This window comes from Gymnogyps californianus, chromosome 8 (assembly GCF_018139145.2).
Source record: "Gymnogyps californianus isolate 813 chromosome 8, ASM1813914v2, whole genome shotgun sequence".
Taxonomy (NCBI): Eukaryota; Metazoa; Chordata; class Aves; order Accipitriformes; family Cathartidae; genus Gymnogyps; species Gymnogyps californianus.
Window position 1 is genome coordinate 20,461,395 of NC_059478.1, and position 19,678 is coordinate 20,481,072.

The window sequence follows — 19,678 nt, forward strand, 5'->3', positions numbered from 1 at the left end:
GAAGGGGGAATCCTGATTCATTTTAGTTTACAGGTTTTTGTAGTAATCTGGAACATAAAAAGAAGTTCAAGAAAAGTCAGAGTTGAGTTCTGTTAGTCAATAAATAGTTGCAGAATTAAGACCAGTTTAATAACTTCAGACATAATACTAGGAAAGCCCTAAAGCATAGCTTTGGGTTGTACAAATCCTGAGTAAAAAAGCATTTGTGTTGATATTTCAAGTTTCCTTGTGTGGCTTTAAAAAAGACCAACTAATTTATGAGACTTTAGTGAGTTATTTTTCCGCCAGCATTCACTGCAATACTTCTCTTGGCAGGAAACGTACCTTGCAGCCAACCCAGTCCCGCTCTGAAACTCCCTTCCAGAACGAGCGAGCTATGGCTGCTTTGGCCATGGGAGGTGGCGCTCTGATGTGGATGTCCTCCTGGAGCCAGCTCCCTGGGTTATGTCCTAAACCACAGAGCAGATACTTCCATAGAAGGAGAACCACACTCCTGACACGAACCAACGCGCTAACATTAACCAACTATATCACTACATTATACACGTCGTATCGTGTAGCCCTTAGACTGATTCTGCCACCATCATCTTGTTTCTGGTACAACATAATGTTTTTACTAAGGCTACCTGCTCAGCTCCTCTCTGTTTTTCCCACCAGTAAGCAACCCTGCCAGATGCATACTTCCTGATATATACGATAAGAGAATAAAGGGAAATAAAGATAATGTATTTACTGGGGACACACATTATAATTTTTTTTAGGGGGGAAATTAAAAACAAGATTATTTTATAAACTCTGGACATTTATGAAGTAACCAAATATTGATTGCTTAACCTCAATTAACACACCTGTGAAATAGGTGAATTACGTTGTTTTACTCATCCAAGGTGTTACCTATCATTAATGGAGTCCTGACGCCTAGATCTCCACTTTATGCAAACATCAAGTAGAAAGATGACAGTAAAGATGGAAGAAATTGAAAGGACACCCCAATCAAGCATTCATTCTGTTGAACGATTACTTAGATAACTATATATACATTCAAAGTAGCAATGTAGATACACAGTAAAGAACAATGCTTCCAGTAGAAGACAGTTCTTGTGATATTGCTGTGTAGACCAAAGCATCCATATACCACACAACATAAATGAGAAGGTGTTGGGATTTTTTTTTTAATTGAATCAAATTATCTTGGTGGTGGAAGAATTTCAGAAAGTTAATCAAGCCTTTCCAGCACTCCAGTTTTCTCTTTATTGCCCTCATCACCACTATTTTTTCCTGGAACTGACTGGACACACTCAAAACATACCGCACTACATGCCAGGCTGCTGAGACCTTGCTCCATTTGTGTCAATATGCCTACAGCTGCGTCCTTTCCAATCTTCCACAGCATCTTGGATGCAAAGGCAAAGGAAGCAGTCTCTGACCTCTACCTCCCAGCAAAGGAAAACATCTGTTACTGTGGTTGCATATGTATGGGAACAGATCACTGACCTCCGTCCTCAAACTCCTTCCACTTAGAACAACCTTTTCATCCTGCAGAGCTTTTGTGCTGCAACCACGTCCACGTGTTGGGCAAAGGGTTTTCTCTATCTTGTCCTTAGCAAAGATGCCTCATCCTCAGACAGACTGCTTCTCAACACAAAGAGCAGACATTGCAATTAGATACTAGATTGCTACTGCGTAATCTATCAAAATCTAAATCTTGTAAGCTGAGCGCTAATAAGGAATGTGCAAGTTTGTCGCTTGGTCTTTCTTACATGCTTCGCTGACCATGAGCTAATGCAAATGAACACCACAAATATGTTGCTTTTAAAATTTAAAGCAGAGCGCCATGTAAATACCATTTTTAGAAATACATTTTTTTCAAAAACATTTGTATTTGACCCTCTGAGGGACGGAAAAGGACAACTAAACTGTAAGGATTCTAAAGGAAATTTTACTAGCTTTGAAATAGACTACTGGGAACTCATCCCAATGATTTAATGGAAGCCTCAAGCTGCCGTTATCCCACTGAGACAGGAACTTTTTGTAGTAGTGAATTTTAAGAATAAACTACATTTTCAATATATGCAAGGTTCTTTCAGGCAGGCATCCCTTTTTGTAGTATACAAAAAAAAAAAAACCACCAACCAAACAAAAAACCCCAAACCAACAAAAGGTCAAAATGTGACTAGACCTCAGATTTAATTCAAACTTTTATTCATCATCAAATTCAAAAGTTAGGAAGAGAAGCTATCTTGAGATCCTATCTTGCCCCGAGATACCCATCTTATCCTTCTAAAAAACCCAGCACTTTACATAATTTCTATGTAAGATGACCAATATTTACTATCTATAAAACATTTAAACATCCTCTTGGAGCTCTAACCCTTTTACCGGAAGTGATCACTGCCCAGCCTGACATTAGAGGCTCACATTTTAACCCTTCTGTCAGAGGCCTCAAATCAGTTGATTCCTCAAGCTCTCAATCAAAAATATTTTTAAAATGTGTGCAAGACCCACACTTGTAAAACTATGGTGGTCATACAACTTTTTTTTGTGTGTGTGCGTCAAACACATCCAGATCAGCTATACACACCCCAGCTGGAGAATAGAATCGTCTTTTACCAGTTTCTTATGGAATGGTTCTCAAATTCTTATCTGGGATAAGTCCTCCTTACACACGGCAAATTAGAAGAACAGATTTGAATGACACCTTCAAATCTGCTCCTCGACATGCTGCGTTTGCATGGGAGCTGTAGCAAAAGCAGAAGAGGATCTTCTTGCAGTTTCTTAGCTCAGCTTTAGAAAAAGTACGAAGGTCTTTAAAATGTAATATAGCATTTGTACTACGAAACCAAGAAGAACACAAAACCACAGTCAGTAGGCGTACAGCAGCAGAAGCAAAGAGGCTGAAGCTCCGCTCAGAAAGCAGGAAGAGGAGGAGCTGCGTTACAGAGAGCAGGTACCAGAGCCTCTCCGAACACCACTTGCAGAAAAAGCCTCACGACAGACAATGCCAAGACCATGAACAGTCTTTACTTCTATCAGTTGTTTCACAGCACAATGAGACACAGCACAAAGTTTGTACAGCGGGATCTGCAGACAGTTTAAAAACAGGCAATTATCTTTAATAAAAAGCAATCGAGTTCGAGTGTGAAAATATGAAGACAAACAATATTGCAGCTAATGATCACCTTCCTTGCCTTTGAGTGTCTAAGTCCAACTCACTGACTTCTCATAGTGCCTTTAATGTTCTCCACACCGTCTTCTCCAAACACCCTAGTTAGTGTAAAGCTTAATGGGTCCCAACTAATATGTGCAGTATGTTTCACAGCCTTTTCCTCTTGCTTTCAAACCCTGTTTGCAGTGTGTGGGGAGATGCAACGACTCTCATCATACAACATTCTGATTCACAAAGAAGCAGCACAAGTGTTGTACATAATTTAATTTACACTTCTGTATATAAATGTTTACTATATTGCACACTATTGCAGCACTTAAAAACATCTAATTATTTGCAAAAATTAGTAAAATACTTTAAAGGATTTAAAAATAAGGGTTTTAATGCAACTGACAAGATAATAAAAAAGCAATTTACTTAATGAGATACAATCCTTTATGTTGGAAATGAAAGTTACATACAACTAGAGTACAATTAAAATATACCATATAGTTCAACACTTAATTCCTCAAATGTGTAAAATTAACAAGCTTCTACTGTCATAGATATACAATTTTTCCATATTGTGAAAAGGATTTTTCAAATTAAATACAGGTAACATAATATTCTGTAGTTATATTTTATGACTGTGTTTAAATGAGAGGGTTGTATAATACTCACATTGTCAAATGTACTCAGTAATGCCTTGGAAATTGCACACTTCCCCTCCTTTTCCAAAATAGAATCTCATTTCCATACTGAAGTCTATTATGCCATATTGGAAAAGTATTTTACTTTCTAACAGGATTTTCATAAAATTAAAAAATAGCATAATGTCATGGCATTAAGATGACTTTTCCACTTATGCCCACGTAGAATTTAATCTGGATATCAGACAGACATGTCAGAACCAATTTCCTAGACTTTTGTCTTATTGTACACGCAAGATGAATGATTACAGTATTTTACAAAACAGAAAAATCTCTGAACCTTACTATAGTTATAAATGTAATGATTAAAAATTAAAATCATAACAGAATCAAATTGTGATCTCCAACATTTATTAAAATCTTTTAAAGTTCATAAACGACAACAAAGTTACTGTAGAATTTATCGCATACAGCTAGCATACAGCAGCATGTCCTTGGTCTAAATGAAATACAAAAGATTTTAACATTTTCATACAAAGGATTTCTTTAAATTTATTAATGCGACGATATATCTTTGTTACATAAAATTTGCTACAGCAAAGTATCTTATACTTTTCTTGCACATATGTAAATATGGGTGGACAAAGACTGCATTCAGTGTCAGCCTCCTAATGACGTTGTGCAAAAATGCTCAACAACCTAAACATACAGAATGTTGGATGGTAAGTTTCATACTCTTTTGTAAAATGTCTACAAAGGCTTTTCTTAAAGGAGTGTCATACAGATTAAAAGGAAGGAATGCCAGTGGTTTATTTGCACTGACATTCAAACAAATACAATGGCTATGTATCAATATAGCTCATTTTTTTTAAAAACAATTCATCCTTGTATGCATGTAAATTTATCATAAAATATGAGTCTAGTTTAAACTGTTTAGATGTGCTGTTTTAAGACAGGTCACTGAGACAGCCAGAATCAAGTGTACAAATAAAACTGCTATGAATAAGTTTAAAAGCAACCCCCAAAAAAGTGCTGAGCCACTGATTATTAACATTGAAATAAATGTGTAAAAGTGCCCAAAGCTAGCACATGGTAGCAATATCTTTTAAGTCAGTTGGTGAGAGTATACAAAACATAATTAAGCCCAAATACTTATACCTGTGTGACCATACATTCTGTTTGATTGAAAGAAAGTAGGTTAGAAATGCAGACACAACGCAACTAAAACAAACCCAGCTGTTGCAGTTTTTAAACTTTGTCTCTTTTCTTCGTGAATGAAGTGCTGTAATTAAAAAGAAAATGATTGTAGCAGTACTCCATCCTCAGTTTACTAATATAGTATACCAGAATAAAAACTTGGCAATAACCTCTTATTCTTAACAGCTAACAAAAAATAACCGTGTTCATCCCGCGATGCATCTAGAACATTATTTTGCATTTGCTAAACCATTTGTTTTTCATAGCTAATGGCAGAGCCCATTTTGCTTTTTGTGGTGTGGTGATTTTAATGGATGCCTTTTTTAATCAAAAAAGGCTCAAAACAAGGAATACTTTGGGAGCCCAAACACTGGTTGTTTTTAAAAAAAAAAAAAAAAAAAAGGAAAAAAAAAAGTGAATCGAAATGAATCATATCCTCTACAATACTGACCAAAACTTACTTTAAGAGTTCAGGGTTCATGTTCTTAAAAAAGCTATTTCATACCTGCCAACTGAAATGCTGGTAAGTTGACTTGGTTAAATATGGTCCAAAATCCAGACCAGGTGGAATTACTCCCTCTCACGAGACTGTAAGCTTTCCATGGTACAGTCTGGTTATGGCAATTTACCTACTGCCTAGGTGGGAAATACAAAGGAAGGAGGCAGTGACGAAAACTGCAGGGATGTAGAAAACCAAGGCACGGGGTCTAGCTACTGTCCCCTACTTAAGCCATCCAATTGATTCTACTGAATTTTGGTCAGTCTCCAGGAAGAAATGTTTTTAAGTTAATTTAGCAGACATTTATATGGCGATAAATACTACCTTCAAAAATGCTAAAAATGTTGGCTAGGTTTAGTCTGAGCTACTAAAAAATTATTATAAATTGTAGCATCAGACACAAGACAGACAAGAATTATTGGCTGGCACAGACTAGAAGCAACATTTATCTTTCACTTCAGTCTAAATCACACTAGCCGCAACACCTTCCATTTCACTCACACAAATAATACATTATTCAAAATAAAATGGAGCATTCTTGGGTAAAAAACTACTTCATTTTAAAGGGGGAAAATGAACAATACACAGAAACAAAGAACGACAGAAACCAAAGTTAAGTAGGAAAGTGGTCTATTATTCTGTGTTACTGCACAAACAGTGCTTACTTAATTGTGCCTAGTTAGAAGGGTTGGTGCAAACTGCACACATGGAAGATGGCAATAAAGACCTCAGTCAGCTTTGTGGAATGAAGTAACTAGGTAACTGTTTTGACATATGATGGTCTCAGCTCCACCTCATCTGTTAACAGAGTGCAAAGATCCCAATGTGAGCCCTGATGTCATCTTGTCCTCTTACTCCTACTAAAAATCAGCAAATTCTTTTGCACATTTTTCTGTTAGAGACGCACGAATATCTTCTTCTTCATAGTCATCAAAGTTGCTGGTATCTCCAGGGCCTCTGCACTTTGGTATGAACGGAGCTTCTACCTGTATTTGGGGAAAAAAAACCCAAAAGCATATGAAATGTTATGTCCTGGTTTTGGCTGGGACAGAGTTAATATTTTTCCTAGTAGCTGGTACAGTGCTGTATTTTGGATTTAGTATGAGAGTAATGTTGATACACACTGATGTTTCAGTTGTTGCTAAGTAATGCTTATCCCGCGTCAAGGACTTTTCAGTTTCCCATGCCCTGCCAGCAAGCAGGTGTGCAAGAAGCTGGGAGGGAGCATGGCCAGGACGGCTGACCCAAACTAGCCAAAGGGATGTTTCATACCATAGAACATCATGCTCGGTATATAAACTGGAGGGAGTCGGCCGGGAGGGGCGGATCGCTGCTCGGGGACTGGCTGGGCATCGGTCAGCGAGTTGGAGCAATTGTGTTGTGCATCACTTGTTTTTCTTGAGTTTTATTTCCCTCTCTTTTTGTTATCTTCCTTTTCATTACAATTACAATTATTATTTTATTTCAATTATTAAACTGTTCTTATCTCAACCCGTGAGTTTTACTTCCCCCCCCCCCCCCCCCCCCCCGATACTCCTCCCCATCCCACAGGGGGGAGTGGGTGGAGAGGAGTGAGCGAGTGGCTGCGTGGTGCTTAGTTGCTGGCTGGGGTTAAACTATGACATGTTATTGGCCTAATACCCTTAGATTTAACTCTGTGATGAGCATAACAATAGTCCCATTACTCCTCAATTCCTGCCAAGAAACCAGATATTACAGCTTAGAGTCATGGCACATAAATAAAACCAGCCTAAGAAGGTGCAGGCCTAGATGTATGAATGTAAGTTGAAAAAGACTAATATCTCACTGACAAGTATCAATAAAAAATTACTTCCACTTCAAAACAAAGTTTAGTTCTCTTCTTGCAGAAGAGACCCTGCTCTCTTCAGCTCACCAGCTGCGTGTTACGACTCCCAGCATGGTGAGGGCAGCACGTAACAGTTGCACAGTCATGGTGGAAGCAGAGTAGATTGATTGCCATCAACACTACTCAAAAATCTCAGGGCAGTTTGGAAGCCCTCTCCTCCTGCTTATCAACAACCCTCTATTTCCAAATAAAAACTAACCTAATAGAAGTTTAAAACAATTTGTTCTGCATCTCCTACAAAGTTCTTCCTAGGACCTAACTGTAAGTGAGAGGTAAAAGCCTTCTTGAAGCTAGGCCACAACTGAGAGACAAGCAATGACTTGACACTAAAAGACTGTACAGAAAGCCAGTGCAGCTCTAATTAATGAAGGAAAATCCCTTCTGGTAAAGACTGCCTGCACGTCATCTCAGATCCACATATATGCTTGATTAGCCTTGAGATTCAGTGCATCTCACGTCAACTGTATGGTAGTAAGCCATTCACACTCAGGTATTGGAACCAGTCGTTTTCCAGGACCCTGTTAACTGCTGCTTCTTAAAGCTGAGGGAACTTGCAGCTTTTCGAAGTTGACCTTACAATGAAATCCTTGGGTCAGGCTACAACTTAACTGTCTCAGTCTTTCTGTCCCTACTTTCAGCCTCTACTCATCTTGGAAGTTACACTGAAGATGACATTAAATGAAGATATGGGTCTGCACAGGGACATACCTACATTTTTACTGGCTATCAGCTTATGCTGTCCCTACACAGTCGGGGGGGGGTGGGGGGTGTGTGAAAGAAGGAGTTGTTGCCAACTTGCATACACTGAAATGCTATTTTAGGGATCAGACTACTAAATTCTACCTTCACTCAGCTAATACTAATTCAAATCTTAATCCTTCTAGTCTATCACATCTCATAAAGTTCAAAATTAAGATTAATTACTTTTTAAAATAACTGAAATTTTAGAATCAACTGCATGCTGGAAGAAGGAATAGGCAGGGTTTGGGATTGATGGGAGGCAATGATGGTAAGGAAGGGACCAGAGAGAATGGAAGACCAGGGAGAAGGAGAGATGCTCTACTGCAGCAGGTCTAGGACAAACTGGAGTGCGAGGCATGATTATCAGTACCGCATTTCTCTTTTCCATTTGACAGATGCCTGATTTATCCACCTTTATGATAAGCAAAATTATAGCAAAATTATTGAGGTGATGCAAATGTAGACCTGCAAATGCAAAGTAATCAGACAAGTATCTCTCTCTGGGATGTCCCAAGGAGTACACATGCCAGAGGCAGCACGGTGGGGAGACAGATAAGCAGGGCAGGCATGGCTCCAGATGAGGCAGGGGATCAGATCACACTGTGCAACCACGGAACTGCTCAGTGTCCCACGTAGATTACTGATGGCGGGGGGTTGCGTGTGTGGAAATCAGTAAATTAAAGAGGTATGGCACAGACTAATACAAATTAAACTGCTGACTTTGGGCGATACTACTATACACCCCCAAGAAATAACACTAACTTTCTGCATTTATAGACTGTGCTACAATTGTTGTGTGTGTATCCTTTTGTTCCTAAAACAATGTATGTATTTAGGTGATCTATCCTGAGAGTATACACAGTCTGTGTACATACCTAGCCTACAAAGCCACACATTTACCATTATTTGAATTCTGTCTCTGAGTCTTCTCAAACTGATTTTCAATTACTCTCTTACAACAAAGCTCAGAGCACAAGAAATATCTTATTTACTGCTGGAATTTTAGAACATGTTCAAATGAGATGCCTCAGACTTTTTCCTATTATCTTCACTAAGGAAATGGCTAAAAAGAGATTGCAGGAGATAACACTGGTTTATAGTAGAAATACCTGTTTGGCCCTAAGTACAACCATATTATCAGGCAGTATTTTAATAAACAACTACGCAAACACACAAAGAAAACAAGACTTGATCTTATCTGAAATATTAAGTAATTGACTGGTTCACTTATGACTGTAGCATAACAAATTATTCACATTACATTAGCTGCCAAGGAACGCTACGTTTATTCAGGAAAATACATGCTGTGGTAACAGCCACTGTGAAAAGCTAGTATAAACCGAAAGGTTATTGCTGTCTTTCTATGACTGCTTAAATGATATTACAATCCATGCTGTTGTTTCAGACCCTTAGTATTACAGTATTTATTCCTTATAATGAGAAGCTTCAAACTTATTCAGCATCAGGTTTTACAATCCTTTAAAACTAGTAATCGCTATTGTGACTGTACTACTAGTTCACATTTTAAAATACTTGTTTCTGTGAAAGTAATTCTCTACAGCAGTGCACTAGCAATTTTAAGAATATTTAGCACAGTATTAAAACATCTGATTTAATCTTATGGGGCCTGGGTGTCCCCAAACAGCATATCAGCAAATGAAACTCAGTGCATATAAATCTGCCTTGTAAACAGGCATTAAGAAAGCAAAGAACAGATAATTACAATTCTGCAGTGGGGAATCTTTTCTTAAAAACATCTACCCTTAATACAAAGAATACAGGATATGTTAATTGTACCCTGTCTTCTAGTAATTAATACATTAGTGAATACTACAACAACTGTACTGTCAGGTTGTGTAGCCAAACAACCAGTTTCTTTTTATAAACTATTGTTAGCATTTAGGTTTGGCCTTTAAAATACTGCTGTTACAGCAGCAAGTTCATGCCTCTATAGTCAAGACTGTTAGCATTTCAACAATGTAAACCAATTCCTTAAAATATTGTTGCTTAACTCTAACCTTCTTACCAATATCTAGACACAAAATTATTTCTCCACCTGAGTCTTTGGGACACCACCAATGAAGTTATTTTAGTCTTTTATTGTTGTCTATTGAAAAACCAAGAATTCAGAAGTTGCATTTAAGAAAACAAATAATATCTTAGGAATCTGTTTCTAGTAACTCACTAATCTACGGATATTTAACTTTGACTCTACCTTCAAGGGGAGATGGAGCTTTGGAGCTACTGGAAGACAGACCTAGACTGAATTCTCATCATCCTCATCCCTTTCCCCAGCTTCTCTTCATTCATCCTGGCAGCCACTAATGTGCTCCCCTCTAATCGATACATTAATGGCTGCTTGTGCTCCGAAAACATTCCCAATTGTCTCTGTTGCTTTCTTTCTTACGCAGGTCCAAAGTTCATAGTGCAGACTGGGCATGGACTTTCTAAAAACCACATTACAAGCCATGTTGGTCAGGCAGGTCTAGAAAACCATTCTAAAAATGCCAGAAGAAAGCATTCAGCAGGGCTCTTCCCATTGCCGCAGCTTATGGAACTACAGTCAATTAAAGCGTAGTGTCAGAAGATGAGAACTCCTCAGCAGACACTGAGGATTGAGTAGACACTCTCTACATCTGATCCTGTCCCAATCACAGACAAAGCAAGAGCAAGAAGGAGGGAGCATACTGTAGCAGAAAAAGAAAAGCTCTAGCTTTGGCTAGAGCTTCTCCACACTGAAGCACAGTCTCACTGCTAAGAACTAGCTGCAAAGGAAAACAGATTCCTCTCTGCTGTGGAGGAGTATTTATAGATGCCACTATAGCAGGGGTTAAATAAAAAGCGAGAGAGGCAGGAGATGGCTTATTCTGAGATATTCCAGAAATAGACTAAAGCACAACAACTGTTAAGAGAACACGAATGTACACAGAGGTCCAGGATAAAATACCAACAAGAAACAAACATAATTCAATCAATATATACTCTTCAGAGTCTTAATAATTAAACTACTTTCACCTTTTCTCAGTTTAATTAAAAGTGACAGATTTAGGAAACCAAAAAATAAACAAAATAATTAGAAATTTTACTTCAACCCCTTAAAGACCTGTAATAGTTTTGATCAGGGTCTTACCTTTCTCTGATAAATGGCAATCCAATCTGTAGTTGCAAACCACTTGTGATTCTTTATGTCATTTACACCATTCTTGAGATTTCCATATCGTTTGGTCAAATCTACCTGGAGTAAATTTCTTAGAAGATCCTTTAGGTCTGAACTGAAGTGTGACGGGAACCTTACCTAAAATTATACATCCAGAACGTTAAAAAACAATATACAAATTTGATTCTTCCCCCTGTGAAGTAAAACAACATTCACACAAAAGGAAACATTGGGGCCATTTTCTGTTCTTCCTCTAAAAACAAATCAAGTAGGAATGCATGAAGAGAGAGGTAATTATTGTTGCACATGTATTTCTGTTTCACAGAGCCTTTATCAATACCATTACCTTGTCCATCTACCATTTTTTGATCTGAAAGTTTCTAGATCTGATTGAGTTGGGGAAAAATATTAATATAATGTAATAATGATACAAAAGCTAAATTTAACTTGGTGTCTCACCAACACAACATCATCTCAAGGTGTTCTCAACTATTTTCTAGGAACAAATTTTTAGATTGTATTATATATACACACACAGACACATAGGAGATACAGTATAGTATAGGATATATACAGCATATAAATATATAGATATGCTCTGAAATAACTGAACATTCAGCAATCATATATGAAAATTCAGTCTGGAACTTTATGCTGTACTGTAATCCATTTCTGATAACTAAATACACCAACATCAAAAGTCTTTCTTAAATAATACAGCACTACTTAGAGATAGCACACGAGTGACTTGCTAATACAATTCATTCAAACTTGGCTAAGAAATATTTGAAGATGATTCATGGGATGTAATCACATGGGGTTTTACTAGCAAAAGATCTACCGACACCATTTGAGATGGCAGAGAGAAGAAAGGGGAAAAGAACAGGCAGAAAGTTGTATTTGTCATGCCCATAGCCTCAGCGTTTGACACTGCCTGTATTCAGCTGATCAGTTATGAAGTAAATGCAGAACATGGAATTATTTAACATAAAAACATGTTGGGAAATCAAGAGGTCTGATAATCAAGGACACTGCTTCAGTTTACCTGTCAATATGGCTCTATTGTAGTACATGAGAAATTCATAGGTTTTAATGAATATAATACCTAGACAGCTGAGAAGTAAGGAAATATTAACTGAATTTTTTTAAGTAGAGAACTAAGTGCATGAGGTAGATTAAATGAAAGGCTTAAGGTTATAAAGTAAACATGCTGCTAGCTGAGAACTGAATGTTAAGTTTCCAGAGTTCAAGTCCAGTGCTGTTTCTGCAACCATCCATCCATGGACTCAGTAAAAAAGGCAGATGATCAACAGTACAAGCGTCAAGGATATTAGATACAACTGCAAAAAATGCCCAAGTTTTTTTAGTTTAGAAGATAAACATTTCTTTAAAAATATATCTTCATAATGAATTGCCATACATTCATGGAGACAGCTGAAGGGTCACAGTATTACAGCCTTTCAAAGAGCAACCACCTTCTTGATTTAAATAAGGTCCTAGACAGGAATCAAGCTCATTGCAGTGTACCACAGGGCCTACTGAGGCACTTCCCTTGATTAGAATTACAGAAGTACGTAAGATGTGGCACAGCATGTGTTTTTGTAGGGACAAGGAAGAGAAGAACCATAACAAATCAAGTGAGCACAAAGAAACATGAAGAGACAACACTGGCTGGCAGAAGAAACAACAGAATGATCACATTTTTGTGCTACCTGGCACACTAAGAGATATTAATGAAAAATAGAAGGGAAAAGTTGGAAATACTTTTTTAAAATTTTATATAACAATGAAAGCCGAACAGAACATTAGACATGTCTTGAGCTACAGGACTGCAGAAGTAAAGAAACGTACTATGAATTATGGAAACTCTAGAGCTTCTCAAAAGCTGCAAAAATATTTCTAGAAAAGAAAATAGCTAGGCAAATTAAGCATACAACTAAATAGTTGTTAATAGTCATTGGATCATTTTTATCCAAGCATAAAAGAATATAATACCACAAGGTCTGTAAATTTAATAGCTTGCATTTTAAATTTGCAGGCAGGGAACAGATTTTTAGAACTTTGATTTTTAATATTACTGTAACAATGTCTGTACTTACGAAGTACACATTACAAACTTTTCCCATATTCTTTCCAAATTGCTCATGTCTAGTAGCCAGCAAATTCTGCATCTACTCCACACAAAAAACAGCCTCTGCAAAGACAAACAACTGTGTTTGTGAAAATACACAGAGCCTTCACTCACCTTGCCAGACACAATCTTCTCATAAATTTGAATGGGCTGATCTGCAAAGAACGGAGGATATCCAGCTGCCATTTCATAGATTAACACTCCTAATGCCCACCAATCCACTGCCTTGTTGTAACCCTGGATAAAATGAGAAATACCACTGTTAGTACCATTTCTAACACAGTTTAAGATTTTCAATATATATCTATGGAATACAAAGAAAGCAAATGTGTTATTGCTTGTTTAATACAGAACTTACAACCTAGTTGAAACCAAACTGAAGCTCACAGATTGCAACAGCAATATACTTAAAACCTAATACAGTGATGACAGTGAAACAGTGATGAAAGTGAAACATTTTGCACACGTTCCTGTGCTGAGTTTCAGTGATGTCTTTACACTGATGTGACAAGACTCCCTAAGTGAAATAAATAAATTGTGCCCATTTCTGTATTTAAAATCAAAATAATCTTGTTATAGAATGATTGCAAACTTCTTTCACAGCTTAGGGAAATTTCATTAAATATAACAATACTTCCTATATTGTATACCATCATCTTTCTGCTTGATTATCTGCATTTCAGAACATTCATTTTCCATATTTAGTAAACTAGCTACAAGAACTTAAAAGTTTAGTTAATTAGCTGCCATAGAGTCATTTATGATATGGTCTTTAAAGCCTGAACATAAAATCATTAGTAAATCCTATTTAATATTAAAAAAAGACAGAAAACCCCCACAAACCCCATCAATTTTGTATGTGTTCTCTGAGATCTTTTACAAAGCTCAGGGCTAAGACTCGGTCTTTCCTGAAAAATCTACTATGGACAATTTGTAGCAGACGCATTGCATTCTGCTGCTTTAGCTGCATAGGGGCAAAAAAAGCTGCAAATAACAAACATTTCCTCCCCAAATAAAAGTATTTTTGGTTTACTTTTGAAGACCTGCAAAAGGTATTTAATTAAACCACATATTAAATGCATAATTTAACTGCAAATGATCATAAGCAGTTCTATAAACTATAAGGACGTTTTTCCTCTGCAAAACATGAAGGGCTACAGTTGAACAGCTATGTAATAAATAACATTTCTTCTATGTTCAAACACTTAGTGCAAGTACTAGACACAAACTGATCAATGGTAAGCTTCGACTGCATGTACTTCATGTGTAAAACCAGTGGTTTGTCATGTTTAAGGTACTTTAGATGAAATCAAACCTGAAACACTCTGTAACTAGTTATTTAATTACTACCAATTCATCCAATATGTGGTTCTTGCTATCTCTGGAGCTCCTGTTCTAGTCTGTTAACACTTCAGAATACAATCACTCAGATCTGCTGTTCTGATAAGGATGCTAGTTAAATAACCTAATTACAGATTCTTTAAATCCCTTTTTCTCCTCACAAGTTACATGGCAAGCATATGTAGAAAGTTCTGTACAGTTATGTGAAAAACCCTGCTTTGGAGTAAGTTTTAGTATACTAAAAAAATATTTACAATGCAACAATTGCATTTTGTGTAATTCATAAACAGTTGACTAGTCAAGATTTGATTTTTGGAAGTATGAGCAATTGTTTATCCCTCAGAGCTTAATAATTGGGTGATAAAGTTTTAACTGTATCAAATGCATGGCTGAATAACAAGACAAAGTACCTTGCTGAGAATTATTTCAGGTGCCAGGTATTCTGGAGTCCCACATAACGTCCAAGTTCTTCCTTTTACTCTTTTTGCAAAGCCAAAGTCCGTGACCTGTCATCAGAAGAAATAAATTGACTGCAAGCGCATTTCTACAAAGAAATTTAAAATTAAGTACTTCTGACATATTTTGGAAAGCTATTTTATACAGAGGAAAAATTTGTTTCTCAAATCACATAGTATCATATAGTCAGTCCTTCTGATACTTCTGATTCAGATAGATAGAAGGTTTCTCCTGATAAAATTAATAAATAACACAAAATACGTATTTTCCCCGACACAAGCTTCTATTTATAATTTAAAAGATCAGCAGGAACTATGGCTTACTAATCTTCCACATGCACTGCAAGTACATTAATCATTTTTCTTATACTTTTCACATCAGACTGTTTATACTGCTGAAAGTTTAAAGAATGTGAATATGAACAAGATATTTATCTTTTCCTTTAGTTAACAAATAAATGAATCACAAAAAGGGTCAAGATATCCGCCAGTCTTGTAAATTTAGAATTTTATTGCATAAGTGTAGAGAGGTTATATGTAAAATTAGTGTGGGAATAAGACAACATAAAAGATGTCTTCCAGTAACTTCTGATTCTGATTATCTTTGAAAGTATCACCAGAGTCAAGCTTGTTTATTTGAGGACTGGGAGGGAAATGTAGCAGTAACCGTATTCAAAAGGCAAGTTCTTGGCCATTATAAATTCTTCATTCCACTTGTCATGTTTTCTGCAGTAAGTTTTCAGAACTCTGTATGTGATATCAACCTCTCCGTGATTTTTCCTGGACCGTATTGTGGAATACATACGGAAGCCAGGGAGTTACACTTGAAATTCCGTGATCAGTTTCAAGCTATCAAGTCTATGCTTGTTTGGGGATCCGTTTCTTTTGTTTCCTCCTTCTTGGTATCATTTTCAACCCAATCCCTGAGAAAATATGCTGTGCCACAATGCTAATCATTGCTAAATTATACAATAACGTGTGCTGATGTTTCTGATACACCAGTGTCACAAGTAAACAAGCCAAACTCCAAGCTATCAAGGCAGCTTTTGCTTCATTTTTGGTAGAAACAACAGCAATCACAGCTGTAACTGAACGGAGAGGGTGACCTGCTGACTAGACAGACCTGCTTCAGTCAGCAAAGAATCATTTCTGTGTTTGTGAATGCACATCAGTCTACGTAAGAAGAATACACTGCAGACATGGGACAAATGGTAATGGCTTTAAAATTCAAAAAGAAAATGAACAGAGTTTTCTAAACAAAATTTAGTTGGAGCTGCAGTATCAACATATGAACACAACCCCCCCTCTGTTCAGAAGCAGAAGTGAACCAACCTCACATGGGAAGAGTGACTGCTGGACCCATTATCACTTGCAGTTTGCCCACCATCACAAAAACATACTGTTGCATATAGAGTCGCCAATTCTGGAGTAAGCCTTTCATAGCTTTACATTAATGGTGCTCCCCAACCACATTAATAGAACTTGTATTTCTCTTCTCCCTACAGTATTATTTTATTCTCCATGCAAAATTATTTTACAGTTATAAACAACATAAGATATGAATCCTTTCCACTTCTCTCAAACATTTTTATTATGTATTTTCCTGTTAGATTCTGCTATGGCAAAAGGTGACACAATGAGGAAAGAGGAGCTTCTATAGTTTAAGGACTGCAAAGCATTGCAGAGTGCTTGTTGCTGTATACCACCTTCCCATTTGCCATTTAGATCAAAAACACAGGAGCTGAAAGGAAGATGAGGAGGTGCCGTGAGAGGCTGTTGTAAAACCAAAGTTGTCATTTGCAGCACTGCAATTCTGATCTGATCTCAACTCAGCTCTTACTCCAGATGTGCTGAGAAGGTTAGGACTCTCCAAGGGTGGGATTCACCTGACTGAAATTAAGTACTATAGTGTCAGTGTTGACATCTAAGCTGGCTATCCTAAACTACTTATATAGACAATGCAGAGAACCAGACATTTTAGGGCACCTTTCGTCTTGTTCTAGGGCAGACGTATAAAATAGGTCAGATGAACAGAGCCATGCAATCACCACCTACTTCCCACCACAGACCCCAAGGGAAACCTTGACAACTTGCCCAACAGCAGACAGCTCCATTGTGCATACTTAATTTTAGTCAGAGGAAGTACAATCCAATGGTTTTAACCATTATTAAGCAGGACGGCATTTTAATGCTCCCTGAATACACGCTAACATGCCAACCAACTTCAGACCATTTATTCTAAACACATTTGCTAGAATTACCTAACCCTATGCTGTAAGACAAGACTCCACTCCCTAAATATATGAAGAATATCATACCTGGATGTATCCTTGCTGATCAATTAAAAGATTTTCAGGCTTTAGATCTCTGTAGATGAGGTCTAATGAATGGAGGTACTCAAATGTTAGCACTATCTGAGCTGCATAAAACCGTGCATGTGGTTCACTGTGAAGAATTAAAAGAATATTAAGTACCCCAATGCTATGCTAAGATACTGAAACAACCATGTAACTACCAGGGATAGACAAATTAAGTATCTTTTAATGGCTTCTTTTACTGTGTAACAAGGAAAATAAAAAGCAAACAGCAAATATTTTAGAACTGATACACTCATTCCCTAAATTTAATTTAAGTCTTGCAGCTAAAATACACGTGCAAAGCAAGATGAACATATCCCACAATACAGAGCTTAGACTTTAAATTTTACTTTTAGAAACAATCATCAATTTCAGTGACAATATGCATAGGAATTCCAAGATTCTATCATGCATAGATCATGAATGCCTGCATTAGCTAACTGAAAGATAAGAAATAATTACAAGTTTTTCATTGCCTGACTAGTTTAAATCCACTGCAAGAGGGGTAAATTAAATGCAGTCACCCCTTCAGAATTTTTTCTTCAATACTAACAAATTTTATAAAACCCTCTTCCCAAATTAGCCACATAAGCTTTTTTAAAGGAATAACGTCATTAATACTCATACCTGAACCTTCCGATTCTTCTTAGATGTGAAAACATTTCACCACCAGGAACATACTCCATTACCATGTATAAATTAGAATTGTCCTAAGGAAACAAGTAAATACACACAAATACATATTAGGCATGCTATAGTCTCTATAATTCCTACATACAGTATATTTTATTAAAGAATGAAAGTGAAAAATTGTAGCCATCCAATGACCTTAACAAATATAAAGCAACACAGGTAGAAATTCTTGAAAAAGTGCAGACACACATGACAAAAGGAGCATCATATATCTCAAGAAATCTATTTTAAAGTAAATTTGAATGAAGATAATTAGTGAGTTCCAGACACAGAATGGTGTGTAAGTGACCTGAAGGAAGAGAGGATAAGATGCCTACCACAAGACAAGATCCTGCACTCTTAAAAGTTCAGAATTGACATTCTTATTGGTATTCTTATTTCCCACAGCCCCAGCCCCAAACCTCAAAACTGTAAAGATTAAGGTAGAACATGTTTGCTGATTTTAAATGGTATTAAAAAAGAAAAAGAAAAGAAGGAAATATAGAAGACACACATCACTCTATAAATTAGGAAAATACGCAATTTCTTTACAGACCGACTAGCACATACTGTCATGAAATTAGAAGCTAACTTCAAAGTTCTTTCCTTCATGGTTAAGACTGTCATTAAGACCTGCCTCAGGTATAAATCTCAAGCAAAAAATCTGCAGAACAATTACAAATTTACCATTCCATATATTGGTACAGAAATACATCCTTCGGTTTCTTTCAAAGACAGAATGATATCTAAAAGCTCCCTGCTGTACAAAAGCCAGTTTCCCTCCAAAACAAGGGAAATCTCCAAGAGTTTAATTTAATTTAATTTATTTGGAGATATCCTTTCAATCATCACCTGGTGAATTGGGGTGTGTGCAAGTGTGCACACAAGCGCAGGAACTCCTGCTCAAGACCTGGAAACAGTGCCAAGTGAAGCATCTTTGAAAACAAAAATACTTAAACTATTGTACTGTAAAAGTTAAATGTTTTAATATCTAAAGTTTGAGCACATGCTTCCCTGAAACAGAAACAACTACTTTCAAAATGATTACCTTAAAAGAATACTCCAGTTTTACAAGGAAAGGAAAGTTCACCGCTTGTAATATTCTCTTCTCATTCAGTGTGTGTTCTATTTGCTTCAGTTTGACGACCTAGGAGAGAAAAAACAATCTTCAGTTTAAGTATGAAGTTTTATAGTTGTTGATAATTTTTTCAGTGTAAAACAATTAGTTGAAAGCAAGCTTGTAACTTTACAGATAATGAAAAACCTTATGGATTACTAGTACAATAACAGTGCTGAGAAAGGATTAAAAAGTCTAACGACATTTTAAAGAGTAATACTTATGCAATACGGTGTGCAGGTAACTCTAGAAATAGTGTTTCTTACTACATGCTGAGTATAGGAATCAGTAAGGAAAACATCTCTTTACATTTTCTTAAGAATTGTTTGCGTTTGTAATGGAGACACTT

The 19,678-nt window shown here is 36.7% G+C and overlaps 1 protein-coding gene across 2 annotated transcripts in view; it reads right to left on the reverse strand.

The window, feature by feature from the left end:
• Nucleotides 1-5,416: 5,416 nt before the first annotated feature.
• Nucleotides 5,417-19,678, reverse strand: part of PRKACB (protein kinase cAMP-activated catalytic subunit beta) — a 74,008-nt gene continuing 59,746 nt past the window's right edge. For both annotated transcript variants that reach the window (XM_050900971.1, XM_050900970.1), the window contains exons 4-10: nucleotides 19,261-19,359; nucleotides 18,168-18,250; nucleotides 17,502-17,628; nucleotides 15,139-15,234; nucleotides 13,502-13,624; nucleotides 11,230-11,394; nucleotides 5,417-6,477 (exon numbers count right to left, since the gene is read on the reverse strand). In XM_050900971.1, the coding sequence (XP_050756928.1) occupies nucleotides 6,352-6,477; nucleotides 11,230-11,394; nucleotides 13,502-13,624; nucleotides 15,139-15,234; nucleotides 17,502-17,628; nucleotides 18,168-18,250; nucleotides 19,261-19,359 (819 nt within the window). In that variant the 3' untranslated portion in view covers nucleotides 5,417-6,351. The remainder of the gene's footprint in view (nucleotides 6,478-11,229; nucleotides 11,395-13,501; nucleotides 13,625-15,138; nucleotides 15,235-17,501; nucleotides 17,629-18,167; nucleotides 18,251-19,260; nucleotides 19,360-19,678) is intronic.